Source organism: Cavia porcellus, unplaced genomic scaffold (assembly GCF_034190915.1).
Source record: "Cavia porcellus strain 051 isolate PalLab524CR breed Dunkin Hartley unplaced genomic scaffold, mCavPor4.1 scaffold_5, whole genome shotgun sequence".
NCBI classification, from domain to species: Eukaryota; Metazoa; Chordata; class Mammalia; order Rodentia; family Caviidae; genus Cavia; species Cavia porcellus.
Genome location: NW_026947488.1, coordinates 20,452,234 through 20,467,557, shown reverse-complemented (window position 1 = coordinate 20,467,557; position 15,324 = coordinate 20,452,234). Strand labels below are relative to the sequence as shown.

Below are 15,324 nucleotides of genomic sequence, written 5' to 3'. Positions count from 1 at the left end.
TGCCTCTCATCATGGCTGTTCCCCAGAACTCCTTTGCTGGGTGTGCTGGAGCTCTGGACAGTGGGAGCCCAGACACCTGAAGGCTGCTAGCAAGAGCACTCAGCCCACCGAAAGAAGACAAAGAAGTATGAGTACCATGGAGTTGGAGAAGAGGCAGTGGAGATAGTAGAGTTGTTGGCTTTGGGAGAGGCAGTAGTCCCAAGAGATGGGGCTTGGAAAGTCTCCACTTTTGTTCCTGGCAGCCTTTATGTTCCTACACCCCTCCTTGTAAGACGAGTTCCTCATAAGGTGGTGCTAAGCATGCCTTTGAGTGACTGCAATGTCTGTGTGCCAGGCACAAGTCTGTCTCCACACTTTACCTCCCAGGAACCAGGCCTGTTGGGGGGGAGGAATAGGGAGGGGCTCCTTTTTACAGCCCACATGTAGGCTTTGTGTATAGGCTGTGCTGCTTCCTTCCGGTCCCAGCCCTGATGTTGGCTGGTGGCCCTGGCTTCAGCAGGATGTAGAATAAATGGGGTGAGGCTTTCTCCTACAGAAGACTGATACCTCATTAACTAAGCCCAACCTCCACATAACAGACCAAGAAAAGGTGATCCTGGGAACATACAAAGTGAGATAGTCCTTAATTTTGGGACGATTACAGAAAACTGTGAAAGCCCAGGGCTTTCAAGAAACAGTGGTGTCCAGTACTGTAGGCTGAGCCCAGGGACTCAGATGGAAGTCAGCTTTCTCTCTGTAGCAACCATTCCTGCTTCATGGAGTTCCTGCCCTATTGGCTGCATGCCATTGTTAGGTAAAAGATCTAACTGAAACTCCAGACCTTGGCAGTGAACTGGTGAGGTGTTGGCCCAAGTGGAGAGTTCACTTTGAGGTTGACTTCTTGCTTTCTTGGAGACTTAGGGATTTGACAGAGTTGAAGTGTCCCAAGGAAAGTGATTGTTGAGGTTATGCATGCTGCTATGTCACAGTGTCCTTGATTTGTCCTTGCCTGTGGTAGGAATAGAGCTTTGAGCATGCTGGGTTTTGGTTTTGTAGGTGGGGGTGGGGAAATTCTAGAGAGTGTGGGCCTGAGGTCACAGAATGACTAACCCTACGCAAGAGGGGAGGAGGCCGCAGGTCCCACGAGTTTCTCAGCCTACTAGGCAAGTCCACGAAGAAGCATACCGGATTCCCTGAGCTGACATGCTGGTTGTCAATAGAAGTAGGCGTTACTGGTGTCTCTGAGACTCTGCAGACCTTCCGTCTGATCTCTCCCTGTCTCACCTCATGTTCCAGGTGTTTGGGGACAGCGCTGCTCTTCCAAAGCAGTTCTTCTGCCTGCAACACTGAGTATAAGACTGTGTTAGCTTGTTAGTCCCAGCTGGGATTGTGGACTTCCCTTGGTAGCTCAGGCATATCCACAAAAGGAGGTTAGAAAAAGATAGCATGTGTCACTCTATCAGGAACTTTGTGGAAGGGCCTCTTGAGGCCCACAGTGAAACAAGCGCATTCCTTCCAGTGAAGACAGAATGCTTAGTTATTAGACTGCTCTGAAGAGGCAGCCTTAGCCCCTGCCTGAGAAGCCCAAATTGAAGCATGAAACTCCAGGCAAAGATGTGTGTTAGAAAGATCTGGGAAGCCGGGGGTTTAGCTCAGCAGTGTAAGTGCCTGCTTGGCAAATGCGAAGTCCTGAGTTCGATCCCCAGTACCAAAAAAAAAAAAAAAAAAAAGATCTGGGAAGAGAAACAGAGAAGCATTCCAAGAGACTTGAATTAGGGAATTACAGTGGAGAGGGAACCATCTCACAGTAGATGGGAATTTGATTTTTGAAGCATCTGAACTGGGCTTCCTAGTGAGGCAGTGAGTGATTCTGTTACCTTGGGATGAGGTCAGAACTGTATCACTCTCTGGGGCCTTTCTCTATCAGGAAGCAAAAGGGACACAGTGACTTGGGCTGTCATGGCCCCAAGAGTATGTGGTTACATGCAGTGGAGGGCTGGGTCACATAGCCCTAAGAATGTAAGAGCCTCATTGTACCTGCAGAGGCTGAGTATCTGAGTGAGCAGACCTTGGATGACTTCATTTGTCACTGAGGTTTTCTTTCTTGAGATTTAAGAGTGGCCCCACCGTGTGGTGATAATAAACAGAAAGCAGGGATCCAAGGCCTAGTGGTGAGACAGTAGGGGCACAAGAGTTCCACAAGGGAAAGGCCTCTGCTCTCCCCTCTCTTACTTGTCCACATATCTCAGTCTTGGGCCCTTGGGCCCTTCTGGAAGGGAGACAACAGATTCCCCTTTTCCCTTCTAATCCATGTGTGTGCTTCCTCTGGGAAAGTCCTGTAGAGACAGATTGTCAGAAAAAGGCCTGCAAGTATTCTGGTGTAAGGGTAGGGTCTCATTTCTCTAGTGAGCAGCAACAGGTCAAGCAATAATGACTCATATTTTCTCTTTCCACAAATACTTAAGTTGCTTCAGGGTATGGGGCAGTGAAGATAATATGCAACTCAAAGAAGTTTACATTCTAGTGAAGGAGATAGCCTGAAATATACATGTGGTTATTGGTGAATTGTTGATACAGTAGATAATTACAACTGTGGGCATGGCTGACACTTGACTAGGAAACAGGAGAACCAGGAGTGGAGTTACTGAGCCTTAAAAAAGGCCAGGAGTTTAATGGGGATAAGCCTGTGCTCACAAAGCTGTAGAAAACCCAAGCAAGGTGTGTGGGAAAGACCAAGGGCAGAACTTCAAGTAGGAGGGATGTTTGAGGTTAAGAAAGAGAATGAACGAAGAGTGCCTTATACTAAGGACTTTTACTCTCCACGTGACCTATACTTTGAGAGGCATTTTTTGGGGCCTTTCGAGATCCTGGAAGTTCCTGGGACCTGGCTCTGGTGGACCCCCAACCTCTGTCCAATGGCTTGGAGGTCAGCAGATACAGACCATCCAAAAGGAAGCAGGTGGGATCAGCTTCGAGGAGGCAGAGGTGAGAGCACACAGGGCTCCTGGCCCAGAGGCTGATTTTTTTTTTTTTTGGTCTTTTTCCTTTTTATCGGTACCGGGGATCAAACTCGCAACTGCCTTCTTGCAAGTCAGGCGCTTATGCTGCTGAGCTAAATCCCCAGCCCCCAGAGGCTGATTCTTTGGCTGTCTGGGGGTCCCCTGGGCTAGGGCAGAGAAATAGGGGAAAGCCACTTCTCCCTGCTGCTGCCTTCTCCCTACTATAGTGATCAAGGCCTCTGTAGACACCTTTCCTCCCCTCTCATCCACCACTCTGCATGCTGTTTCTGCAACACAGTAGCCTCTCTGTATTGATATATGGGTTTCCGGGACCCCATCTGCCCAGCGTGCACAGGTAAGCTCTCCAGATCTGCCTTCCTCGGAGCATTCTTAAGACTCTGCACCACAGATAACTCCCTGTTGGCACACTTTGCGTGACCTCATAGTTATCTGCTTTCCCATCTGTTTCCTGTAGGAGGCAGGGGTTTTTCTCTAGGGCAGAAGATAAATGCTTTATTGATCTGTTTCCCCAGGACCCAGCCCATCACGTGATGTGGAGTAGGTAGATACCCAGTTGGTGTTTGATCAGATGATGGAATGAATTAATAAGCCTAATAGAGAACATTGCACTCTCCTCTAGCTTTGAGTTCTCTAGGTGACCTTCTCCTTCTTTCTTTGGGGCTGGACATGGTATCACCACCTGGGAAGTGAGTGAGAATAAGCTCGCATCCTAGGCAACCTGTGTGGCAAGAAGGCTCACTGTTTCAGCTGCCCTCGTTTTTCTCTGTATTCTTGATGTCAGGACTAGTGGCTGCTTTGGGGATACTACCATTGGGAGACAGCTAGCTGTGAGTTACTATATGACCATGACAAAACCTTTTGAGCCCTCTGTCTCCTCATTGCTGTAAAGGGGAAATTCCTCTAGAATCTAAACTTAGGTAATATATGTATTAATGAAGGTCCTAGGTAACTGTGACCTAAGCAGCCATTCATAGTTGTGCAGAATCCCATGGTAGGGGGACCTCACCGATCTTATCCAGCTGTTGGAATGGCTCTTCCTGTTTACCAAGATGGGAAAGGGGCCGGATGCTAAGTTGGGCTTGGCTGTTCTCAGGTGTTTGGGGAATCCCCTTGTGGATGTAACCAGGACTCTGCAGTTTGGCTAAGGTTCTCTCTGTCCTGGGAAGGAAGCATTAGCCCCTGCCCTGCTGCTGTTGGTCTGATTTGGTAACAGCTGCGACACAGGAATGAGAAGAAGTATATGGCCCAGCATCATTTTCCCTTTGCCACATTACCCTGTGCCCTTCATGTAGGGGAATTCTGTCTTCATGGCTGTTCAAAAAATGGCTTTATTAAGGCCAGGGGACAGTAGAGGAACACAGGCTCCAAACAAGAAATTTGAGTCTAATTTAAAGTTTTGTGGTTGAAATGTATTGTAGAAACATGGTGTACTCTCTCCGCTTTTAGTCTCTACTGTGTTCCTACCTTGGAGAAGAATTGTCTGGCTCTATGGAGCTGCGCTGAGATCTGTTTAGCTTCATACTTTCAGAGTACTTGGGATTCATTGTGACTCAGATGAGGAAACAGTGACTGCCATTGCTCCTGGCATGATTGCAGGCTGGGAGTGTGTCCCTGAGCTGAGAGGGAAAAAAGAGAGAGAAAAGTAACACTGCCCTTTCCAGAATCCCTAGCTGGGTCATGCAAGTTTTGATTTTATAAATTCACTTTTATGGTAGTTTACCTTAAGGATTATAGCTGGTCTCAAATGCCAATCAGCAATCATGTTTCCTTCTGTTGAAAACCCAAAATACATACTTCTATATTCCTAATACTTAGGAGGCTGAGGCAGGAGGATCAGTGTCAGTTCCAGGCCAACCTGGGCTACATAGTGAGTTCAAGTTCAGCCTGAACTACGTAGTGAAATCCTATCTCAACAAACAAACAAATCCAAAAAAGAGAAAAGGATACCAGACACAGAACAATCTGAAGTTGAGAGGTGGTTAAACAGAGCAGGACTGACACTCCTAGGTAGGTGTCTTTGTGTAGGGAAGGGTCCATGGCAGATATACCCTCACTGAAGCTATAGCAAACTTGGTCTTTGTGATTTCAGGCCTGTTGGTTCCTGTTACTCTACCCCAGTGTGTGTGAGGTGGTGAAGACACATGTGCCTCAGATTGACAGGGATGCCATAGGCTCAGGAAGCAATACCTGAAAGCACGCGTGCTTGGAGCTGAACATGAGGTCCCAAAGTCTCACTCTTCTTCATACAGTGCTCCATTGTGTGAGACCCCATTTTGAGCTGAGGAAATGTTTCGATTCTTTTCCCTGTGGCCCAGCTTTGACAAGCATTTGTGTCTTCTGTCTTTTCTAGGCCCATGTCAGTAGCACTACACAGATAGGCAGGCAGCCGGGTTCCCAGCAAGGCCCTCAGAGCAACCTTGTGAGGTAAAGGAAATTCCCATTTCCTAATGAAATTGAGGCTAAAGAAATGGGACCGCCACAGCATCACAGCTGGAATTTAAGACTGTGATTTTCCTTGCTAGTCCTGACAGCTTCAAGAAGCAGATAATCAGGGCAGGCCTCCTGAAGGAGCAGGAGGAGGTAGATGTATACTCAGACAGGGAGCAGTGCAGAGCCCCTAGGAGTCTACCTGGGCTGAAGGCTGCCTGATCTGTATAAAAGAGTTCTCAGCCCTCAGCTAACATGTGATACCAGCCCTTTGGCACAGAGATAAGTAGTCCATTATTTCCTCAAAGCCCCTCAGAAAAGATCTAGCTGAATGCAGTAGTGCACACCTGTAATCCCAACTCTCTGGGAGGCTGAGGCAGAAAGATTACAAGTGCAGGTCCAGCCTGGATGACTTGATGAGACATTGTCTCAAAATATAAAAAGGATTGGGAATGTGGCTCAGTCAGTTCCATCCCTAGTAACCTCCCATTCAAGGATTGAGTCTATTTCTCCATCAGTTTGTTGAGATTAAATCTAAGAGACTGGGTCCCTCTCACTGCTCCTGGCAACTTGTGTTGCCACTGCCATTGACATATTCGGAGCAGGATACTCGAGCCTGCTCTGAAGCTTGGGTGGGGAACCTTGGTTCTGGGACACGTGAGCTTGTAGGAACCTCTCTGGCAGGCTGTGCTGGCCTAGGTGTGCTCTAGGGTTGGGGTGTGCACCTGTGGACGGCGCTTTAGTCATTTGCTGCACATGGAGTGGCTCCCTTCTTAGGGGATCCTTCCCTTGTCCTCAGTTTCTCTTTCTCACTCCCCCATCTCTTGCATAGCAAGGCTCTCTTGGTACCCTTTGCTCTTTTCCCCTAGTATTCTGTTCTGCATGCAGTAGAAGCTGAGTTTTAGACTCCAGGTACACAGTAAGGTTCTGTCTGCTCCTGAGCAGTCCTCTCCTCATGAAGCTTCTGGGTTCTGGAAGGATCTTTTCCCACTTTCCTGATCCATGGAAGGTCTGACTAGCTCAGCCACCACTAGGAGAGAGGCCATGCCTCACTAGAGTGTCTCCATGCAGGTGGTTCTTGGGGGACCAGCCTCAACTATCAGGAAAAAAGACTCTTCTGTATTTGTTCTGGGAGGCGGGAGGATGGGGTGGGGTAGAGGTAGTGCAGGATATGCTTTCAGGACCCTGGTATCTTACTGCTGCCAAGCTCTTTTTTGAGTGTGCGTTTGGCTTGAGGGACTTGCGGGTCATCAGGACTTGGCTCGTGTCTTCTTGTAGAAGAGAGAACAAGGGACTAGGTGTGCACAGTGAGAGTTTTGAAGCCTGGGGTGCCTGGCCTGAAACTGTTCTTTGCTTGCCTGGTGCCTGTCTCAAGCAGGGACGTTTTCTGCCTTCAGACTAGTCTCAGGTGTGGTGGGGTGGCTGCAGGAACACAGGGCAGGCAGACTGGAGCTCACCTGGGGCCTGCTGTGTGTGTGTCTGTCCACAAAACACTAAACGTAGCTGAGTGTGTCCTGGCAGCAGGCTTTGGACTGGTGCTGCAGTTACGTGCTGAATAGTAGCCACATCACTGTAGAGTTATGTGGTACCTAGTGGACAGTGGAAGGGAAAGCTCCTGCTATGCACCGTGCAGGCCTTGGTCCATATGCACTTGTGTGTGTACACACCTTTGTAAGCAGTGTAGGAGGGGAGTGTGCATCTCTGCACCGGAAGATCATGCTGGTTTCTATTTCAGAAGGCAGAGTTTGTGGTATTTCTGCAGTTTCTGATCTGGGCATTTCCCTGATGAAAGCTCCTCCTATGTTTGGCAACTCTTTGTTCTCAGACTGGTTCTTTATGGTTGAATTCTTTCCCCTCCCTTTTCCCACCTCATTATAGTGCTTCATTTTTACTCTGTCCCCCTTTCATTGCTCCTCCTTCACTTTTTTGGTTTTTACTCATTCAGGAGGTTTGGAAGTGCTCTGCTTTGCCTGGGGAGAGATGAACAACATCCACTTATGTAGCAGCATTGTGCATCAAGAGAACGATTGTGCTAGGCGGAGCTTCTCAGTTGGGTCTTCGGTGGAAGAGAATTGAGTTGGAGAGAATGAAGCTAGGCCAGAGAGCAGAACAAAATGGGGACAGGAAGCAGTGGCTGTTTGGAGTATAGATTGGGATTACTCTGCGCCCCACCCCCAAAGATAAAGTGTTTTTCCCTTATCATAGTATAAAAAAGGATAGATACCATATGTAGGGGTTTTTTTTGTTTTTTTTTGTTTTTTTTTTGTCTTTTTTGTTTTTATCGGTACCAGGTATCGAACTCACGACTGCCTGCTTGCAAGGCAGGCGCTTATGCCACTGAGCTAAATCTCTAGCCCCACATATGTAGGGTTTTGTGGGGTTTCTTTTCGCAATACACAGTAGGGAAGAAGGAAAAGAGGGAAGGAAGCAAAGAAGGAAAAGAAGTGAATTCTTCTACTTGGGAGTGGAGTGGGTTACTTTGGATGGAACAGAGAAGAAGATGGGAAGGCAAAAGGTTAGAAGTAAACCTCTGAGTCACCATCCTGAAGGCCATTGAGGGGGCATGTTCTCATTAGGCTGGCAGTGGCAGCCTGGGAAGGGATGTGAGTGGTGCCACCAGGTCAAGTCAGAAGGATATGGAGTCTAGTGGTTGTTGACAGCTAGGGTTAGGGCCAGTGGCAGGAAAATCAGGGCTCTCAGCTCAGAGACAAGCCTGAGGGCCTTTCCTAGGAGGATGGAGTGGGATGGGGGGAGAATCAGTTCTGTGGTGTCAGGAGAGCTTGAGGTTAGGGCCCGAAGTGCAACCATCGTCCCAGGTGGGATAGATGAGGTCCACTACAGGGACAAGGTGGAACATCCCCCTGATGCTTATTTGTCACCTTTTCACAAATGAAACAATGGGGACAGAGGTTATCCCTTCCCTGAGATCACACAGCTAACATGAGGTGGACCTAGGATTCTAGTCCAAGCAGTCTTACCTCAGAGCCCATGCATGGTTTTTCTCCTGCCATTCTACCTTCTTGAGAAACTCAGTTTTATAGATGTTAAAACTTACTGTGAGAAGTGAATGAGTCACTCAGCCCTGGGTACTCTGCATTTTCAATCCAGTTAGTGGCCAAGGCAGGTTGTTGGCCACTCATGCCTGTGTAGTTCTCCAGTCTATGCTTGTGAGGGCAAGGGAAGCAGCCAAGGGCTTGGTAGCAACAGTGAGGAAGAAGCCCTAGGCCAAAGAGTGGGCTAGGCTTAGGATGGTGGTTGTGCTTAGACAATGCTGCCTTAGGGAGAACTAGGCCTCTTAACAGAGACTTGTGTGCAGAATCTTTAGGGTGTGGGTATTTCAGGCATATGCCAGTTCTCTAGGCCTGAACCTGTTTTCTCCCAGGGATTTTAAGGCCCATCTGGACCTGCCCAGCCCTGTTCCTAGGGCTTACAGTTGTATGCATGTGTGCTTTGTGTAAATGAAACCTGGGTCCCCATAGGTCCTTTCTAGGTCAAAGCAGCTAGCCTGTGTTCTCAGCAAAGGAACAAAGATGGGAAATGGATGCCACACAGAGTTCCTTGTTTTCCATATAACCCAGTCTCACCTCTTAGCCCTTAGCAAAGGTCTATCCTTAGATCAACATAGCTTTGTTTTGTCACCTACTGGTGCCTGTGATTGGTTTGGTCTCTCCTCCTAGGGAAGGGAAAACAGTGTCTTTCTTAGTGATCCCTCCCAGAGAGAGTATGGGAATGAGTGAGGAAACCAGGTTGTCTTCCTTTAGTGCTGACTCGGGGAAGCTCCATTCTGACCTTGGCTCTTTCTTTATTATCTTTGTAGTTGATATTCGTGAAATCAAGGAGATCCGCCCTGGGAAGACTTCACGGGACTTTGATCGTTATCAAGAAGACCCTGCTTTTCGGCCAGACCAGTCACACTGCTTTGTCATCCTTTACGGAATGGAATTCCGCCTGAAGACCCTGAGCCTACAAGGTGAGGGTCAGGGGCCTGAAGAAGGCGCAGGGGGTAGTTAAGGGGAGGCCTGCCAGCCCCTCATTCAGTAGAAGGTGTGTGCTCTCATTTAACTCTTACCTTTGCTTACAGCTACGTCTGAGGATGAAGTGAACATGTGGATCAAGGGTTTAACTTGGCTGATGGAGGACACAATGCAGGCAGCCACACCCCTGCAGATCGAGAGGTACACTTGGTTAGGGCTGGGGGCCTTAGAGATAGGGGAACAGGGACAAACACTCCAGACCTTTATGTGCCTGAATACCACCTGCTCCTCTCCTCCCCAGGGCTTATCCTAGCTGAGAAATGGCCCTCACCTCAGGCTTCTCTTTCCAGATGGCTCCGGAAGCAGTTCTATTCTGTCGATCGGAATCGTGAGGATCGGTAGGTGCTGAGCTGTGGTTCATGGCCAGCAGGTGGGTAGAGGTAGCCAGCATAGTATCTGTCCCTCTGAGCAGCTTCCTGGAGAGTCAGGGAACCCACCTGCCTTAGGTAGGGTAAAGAGTTCTAGCACAGGTAGCTTTCTGCAGAAAAAGCCTTGGTGCAAGCTGATGAGAGAAACTACCAAGAATATGTGATGTGCTCTGTCCCTGGCCAGAGTGCAGACTTGTGGAATTGACTCCCAAGGGTCCTGCATGTTACCCTGAGGGTCAGGTCAGCTGGTAGTATATGAGGGAGTATTTTTAAGTTTATGACTCTTAAGATTTTGTATGGCAGCTGAACTGCTAAGGAGACATAGGTGAACAGCTGCCAGATGGGAGGGTGTGGTACTGTGCTGTGATGATGGCCCTCTGATCATCCCAAGAGTCAGGAAGCCATGGGAGGTTCTGTAGAGGAGAGTGATGTGCCCTGACTTAGATCACATTGGCTGTTGTTATAGAACTGCTGTTTGGAGTTGCTTTAACACTTCAGTTGAAGGAGCTTGGATCCAAGCAGTAGTGGTAGGAAGTGGCTAAATTTTTGCTACATTGTGGGTTTTTTTTTTTAATTATATTTCGAAAATAGAGCCAAAAAGAATTTACTAACATGTTGAGTTCAAAGTGTGAAAAAGAGATTTGAGAATTGATATACTTTTTAGCTTGAACACCTAGAAAATGGAGCTGCCGTTATCAGAGATGGGAAGACCATGGGAGAAGTCCATCATGGGATCCTCAGGGGCTCAGTTGGGTGTAAGTTTATGGTCATGTTAGATCTTCAGGTGGAGGTATAGAGTTGTTAGGTTAGTGGATAATAATATGGAAGTAGATAGGTGATATGGAAAGCATTGGAAGTGGATGAATATAGAAAGAAAAGGAAAGTGGTCCAGGGGCTCCCACATTAGGGATGAGGCCAGGTGGTAGCTAATAAGGATAAGAAGAAACCCTGGAGAAAAGGGAGTGAAGTTTGCAAGTTGACCATTGTGTTGGGCAGAGCAATATCAGCCCACTGGATGCTCAAGCAGCATAAAGGGAGCAGTTGAAGGACATAAAGGGAGTGTGACTTCCCAGGAGTTTTTCTATGGAGAACAGCAGGAAGTGAGTAGCACCTGAAGAGATAGGCAGAAGGAAGAGCGTATTTGTTTGCTCATGGAAAAGAGAGTACAAAGGGGAAGGATAGTAGTCTGAAGCTGTCCATTGCCTTACTGGAAAATGCTTTCCCTGGACAGTGCCTACCTCTTGGGTGACTGAAGGTCGGGTGAGATGACCCCTGGCAGATAGCATTTATTCAGCATTTGACCTCTTCATGGAGAGCAGAGTCCCCTTGGTGTTTTGGTGCTTGCCACTGTACTCTAAGGCCAAAGGAGGTATGCCCTCCATCCCACTGACATCACCTTCCAGGAGAGAAAGCTTCCCTTCTCCATCTTGTTCATCCTGTTGCCAGATGCACATCCTAGCCCTGTCTGCTGGTTAGGAGAGTTCTAAAGGGCAAGGATACTGGCTCTCTGACAAAGTATCTCTCCTGGAGCCCATACCCTGTCTGGCGCCAGGAGAGTGCCCAGTTCCTAGTGGTGGTATTTGGCTGTGCATGCCTGCCCCTCTGTAGCCCCTTGCACTATAGTGCTGACTGATCCTGCAGATTCTGAGGGTTCCAGTGGGCAGTGAGTGAGGAACCAAGTGCCAAGCAGTTGTGAGGAAGCACTGCCTTCCATTTTGGTTGGACTAAGGAGAGCTGGAAGACCAGACTGGAGCACTACTGGTTGGAGTGGGGCTGGAGATTGCTTTTGTTTCCTCCATGTTTGACCTGCTTTGCTGAGCCTGGTTACTTGCCAGAATCAAGGAGTTTTTCTTTACTGAGATAAACTGAAGCCCAGAGAAAGGAAGAGACTTCCCTCTATCACACTTGTTTTACCCTCAGGACTCCTGGTTCTGATCCATTTTTACCTTCAAGATTCCAGGTTCTCAACATAAGGTTGTTTACCTCAGTCCAGCCCTAGGTGGTCTCACATGACAGGTCAGAGATGGTAAGTTAGGTGAGGCCACTGGGATCTCTATTTTCTTAGTATATCAGCCAAGGACCTGAAGAACATGCTGTCTCAGGTCAACTACCGTGTCCCCAACATGCGCTTCCTCCGAGAGCGGCTGACGGTAAGAGCCTCTTCTGGCTGCCTGCTGGAGGGGAGACCAGAAGCCTCTGAGCTAGGGTCTGACAGGCAATTCTGCTTCATACTGTGCAGGACCTGGAGCAGCGCAGTGGGGACATAACCTATGGGCAGTTCGCTCAGCTGTACCGCAGCCTCATGTACAGCGCCCAGAAGACGGTGCATGAGCCACCTGCCCTCCCCTCCCCTTGCCCTTGCTCCTCCAACCCAGCCCCAGCCCTGTTTGCCTGAGCCTTGCTACCCGCTGCCTGGGAGCTTTTGGGTGCTATTGCTCCTGTTCCCCTCCTGAGGCCTGCCCTCATCTGCTGCCCTAGCCTCTCTTCCTGAGAGCCCTTTTCCTGCATGGCCTCTCAGGGCTCTTGCCCTGACCAGGTTCTGTTTCCTGCAGATGGACCTTCCCTTCTTGGACACCAGCAGCTTGAGGTTTGATTTGAAGCAGGGAGATGGGGGTTCTTCTGGGTGGTTCCTGCTCTAGGTCGGAAGGCATGGGAGGGGTGAGCCCTGGTGGAGCATTTGGCTGTCTATGCTGGCCAAGAGCTGGGTCTGCTTTTAAGAGGCCCCACTTACTGGTCAGCTGTGCTAGCTAGCCGGCTGCCAGGCAGTTACCTTCTCTCCTAGCAGGTCTGGGGAGCGGCCAGAACTCTGCCGAGTGTCTCTTCCTGAGTTCCAGCAGTTCCTCCTTGAGTACCAGGGGGTAGGGCTGGGCTGGGCTGGGGTGAGCTGGGTTGTCGGGGGAGAAGTGAGGAATCACTGATTAGAGGCCTTTCCCATGCCTCCCTCCTCACTCATCAGGAGCTGTGGGCTGTTGACCGGCTCCAGGTGCAAGAGTTCATGCTCAGCTTCCTTCGTGACCCCTTGAGAGAGATCGAGGAGCCTTACTTTTGCCTGGATGAGGTGAGCTTCACCTTTGAAATCTTAGGGTGACCTGATCGTGTGTGGGCTTAGAACCTGGGTTCTCCTTAAAGACACTAGCTTGTTTTTACCTACTGTCCACTTTGTCTAGTCCGTGGAGACTGAATACTTTCTTTTAGTCCCATCTCACAGCCTGGGCTTACTTTCTTTTCCCTTCCACATTTGTTCCTGGACAGTTTGTGACTTTCCTGTTCTCCAAAGAGAACAGTGTGTGGAATTCTCAGTTGGACGCAGTGTGCCCAGACACCATGAACAACCCTCTTTCCCACTACTGGATTTCCTCCTCACACAACACGTGAGTGTAGCTTTCTCAGCCCCTCTTAGCCCTTTCTTGGAAGGGAGAAGAGGCCGCCAGACCACACCTGCCTCTCCTTGCCTATCCAGGTACCTGACTGGGGACCAGTTCTCCAGTGAGTCCTCTCTGGAAGCTTATGCTCGCTGCCTACGGATGGGCTGTCGCTGCATTGAGTGTGCGTGGGGGCCAGGGACTGGGGAGGGAAAATGGGAGGCCTGTCCACTTGACCAAAATGATACTGCTTTCCAGTGGACTGCTGGGATGGTCCAGATGGGATGCCAGTCATTTATCATGGACACACCCTTACCACCAAGATCAAGTTCTCAGACGTCCTTCACACCATCAAGGAGCATGCCTTTGTGGCCTCAGAGTGAGTTGGGGTGGAAGACCCAGGGGAAAATGAGACTCCAGCTCTGTCACTTAACGTGCTCTGCCTTCACTCCCCACCATCCTTGTCTGCATCCTTCCTCTTGGCCACACCTCCTCTTGTGCTTCTCACTGGAGCCTTTGTTTGCGAAGTTCAGCTTCCTATAAACTTTGTTTGTGAGCCCTCTTGTAGTTTGTGGAATGCATTCAAGCTCATCTCATCCTCAAAAAAACATTTCCTTAACTTTGGGTATCCTACCAGCTCCTTTTCCTTCACAGCCCAGAGAATTGTCTGTGTTCCTTGTAACATATTCCTTAGTTTGTGTCCACTACTACTGATCTCTCTCAACCTTGTTGACCCCCAGTAGCACATTTGGAGACTGCTGCTCATGTCTTCGGACCCTTTTAGTATGGAGTCACTTGCACTGGTGGGCATCCTTTGTAACTGTGCCAAAACTGAGGCTGCATTCTGGAATTGTTGCCAAGCTGCCAGTCTCACTGCCTCCATAGCTGCTTGCTATGGAAGAGTAGCCATGGCTGCCTCTGAGAGAGCTGCTCTGGGCACAGTGCTGCCAGCCTTTGGCTCCCAGTCCCCTCATTCTATGAGGAGTTGTTTGGACTGAGCCTCTGCCCCAGAGAATCATATGGTCTGTGTCCTTAAACATCCCCTGCCCAACAGGTATCCAGTCATCTTGTCTATCGAGGACCACTGCAGCATTGCCCAGCAGAGAAACATGGCCCAGTACTTCAAGAAGGTGCTTGGGGACACACTCCTCACCAAGCCTGTAGACATCTCTGCTGATGGGCTCCCTTCACCAAATCAGCTTAAGAGGAAGATCCTAATCAAGGTAGGGGTGGAATGTGGTGTGAGGAACCCACTTCCAGCACCCTTCCTAGGTCAGGACTTCTCTAGGTCCACCCCTGAGTGTTAAGGTGGGGCTAGGACTGTCATGAACACTGCCCCAGTCTGGTGTGCTACTTGTCACAGCACAAGAAGCTGGCTGAGGGCAGTGCCTATGAGGAGGTGCCCACGTCTGTGATGTACTCTGAGAATGACATCAGCAACTCCATCAAGAACGGCATCCTCTACCTGGAGGACCCTGTTAATCATGTGAGGCCCAGGTGGGCTGGGCGGGCATGGTGGGATGAGGTAATAAGGGTCACTGGTTCATAGACCCCCTTTGTCTGTTTCAGGAATGGTATCCCCACTACTTTGTTCTGACCAGCAGCAAGATCTACTACTCTGAGGAGACTAGCAGTGACCAGGGCAATGAAGATGAAGAGGAGCCCAAAGAGGCGAGTTGGGTCAGGGCTGGGCTGTCTGGGGACTGAATTCCTGGCTATCTTTAATGCTGTCCTTTTATGTGGTTGTTGTCCTTAACAGGCCAGTGGCAGCACAGAGTTGCACTCCAATGAGAAGTGGTTCCATGGGAAGCTTGGGGCAGGACGAGACGGACGGCACATTGCTGAGCGCCTGCTCACTGAGTACTGCATTGAGACCGGTGCTCCCGATGGTTCCTTCCTAGTGCGAGAGAGTGAGACCTTCGTGGGTGACTACACGCTGTCCTTCTGGTAACCACTCTCTGCGTGTTGCATGTGCTCACTGTGTGTACTTACACCACCAGACTAAACCACAGTTAACCTCACGAGCCTTTCATTCCAGGCTTTTCACATGGAATGTAATTCCTTGGCCATGCATGCATGTGCACACTCACATTTTCAGCCTGTTTAAAGGCCACTTGCTGGCCTCTCCCTACCT

The 15,324-nt window shown here is 49.4% G+C and overlaps 1 protein-coding gene across 2 annotated transcripts in view; it reads left to right on the top strand.

Annotated features, from left to right (window-relative positions):
* Plcg1 (phospholipase C gamma 1) overlaps positions 1–15,324 on the top strand; it is a 32,554-nt gene that overhangs the window by 8,112 nt on the left and 9,118 nt on the right. Inside the window, exons 3-17 of one of the 2 annotated variants that reach the window (XM_063248340.1) lie at positions 9,244–9,396; positions 9,508–9,601; positions 9,751–9,798; positions 11,894–11,978; positions 12,068–12,151; positions 12,381–12,415; positions 12,614–12,686; positions 12,785–12,886; positions 13,081–13,199; positions 13,289–13,374; positions 13,449–13,569; positions 14,245–14,413; positions 14,554–14,676; positions 14,760–14,861; positions 14,950–15,137. In XM_063248340.1, the coding sequence (XP_063104410.1) occupies positions 9,244–9,396; positions 9,508–9,601; positions 9,751–9,798; positions 11,894–11,978; positions 12,068–12,151; positions 12,381–12,415; positions 12,614–12,686; positions 12,785–12,886; positions 13,081–13,199; positions 13,289–13,374; positions 13,449–13,569; positions 14,245–14,413; positions 14,554–14,676; positions 14,760–14,861; positions 14,950–15,137 (1,582 nt within the window). Of the gene's footprint in view, positions 1–9,243; positions 9,397–9,507; positions 9,602–9,750; positions 9,799–11,893; positions 11,979–12,067; positions 12,152–12,380; positions 12,416–12,610; positions 12,687–12,784; positions 12,887–13,080; positions 13,200–13,288; positions 13,375–13,448; positions 13,570–14,244; positions 14,414–14,553; positions 14,677–14,759; positions 14,862–14,949; positions 15,138–15,324 lie in introns of both variants that reach the window. The other variant, XM_063248339.1, reaches the window with a different exon arrangement.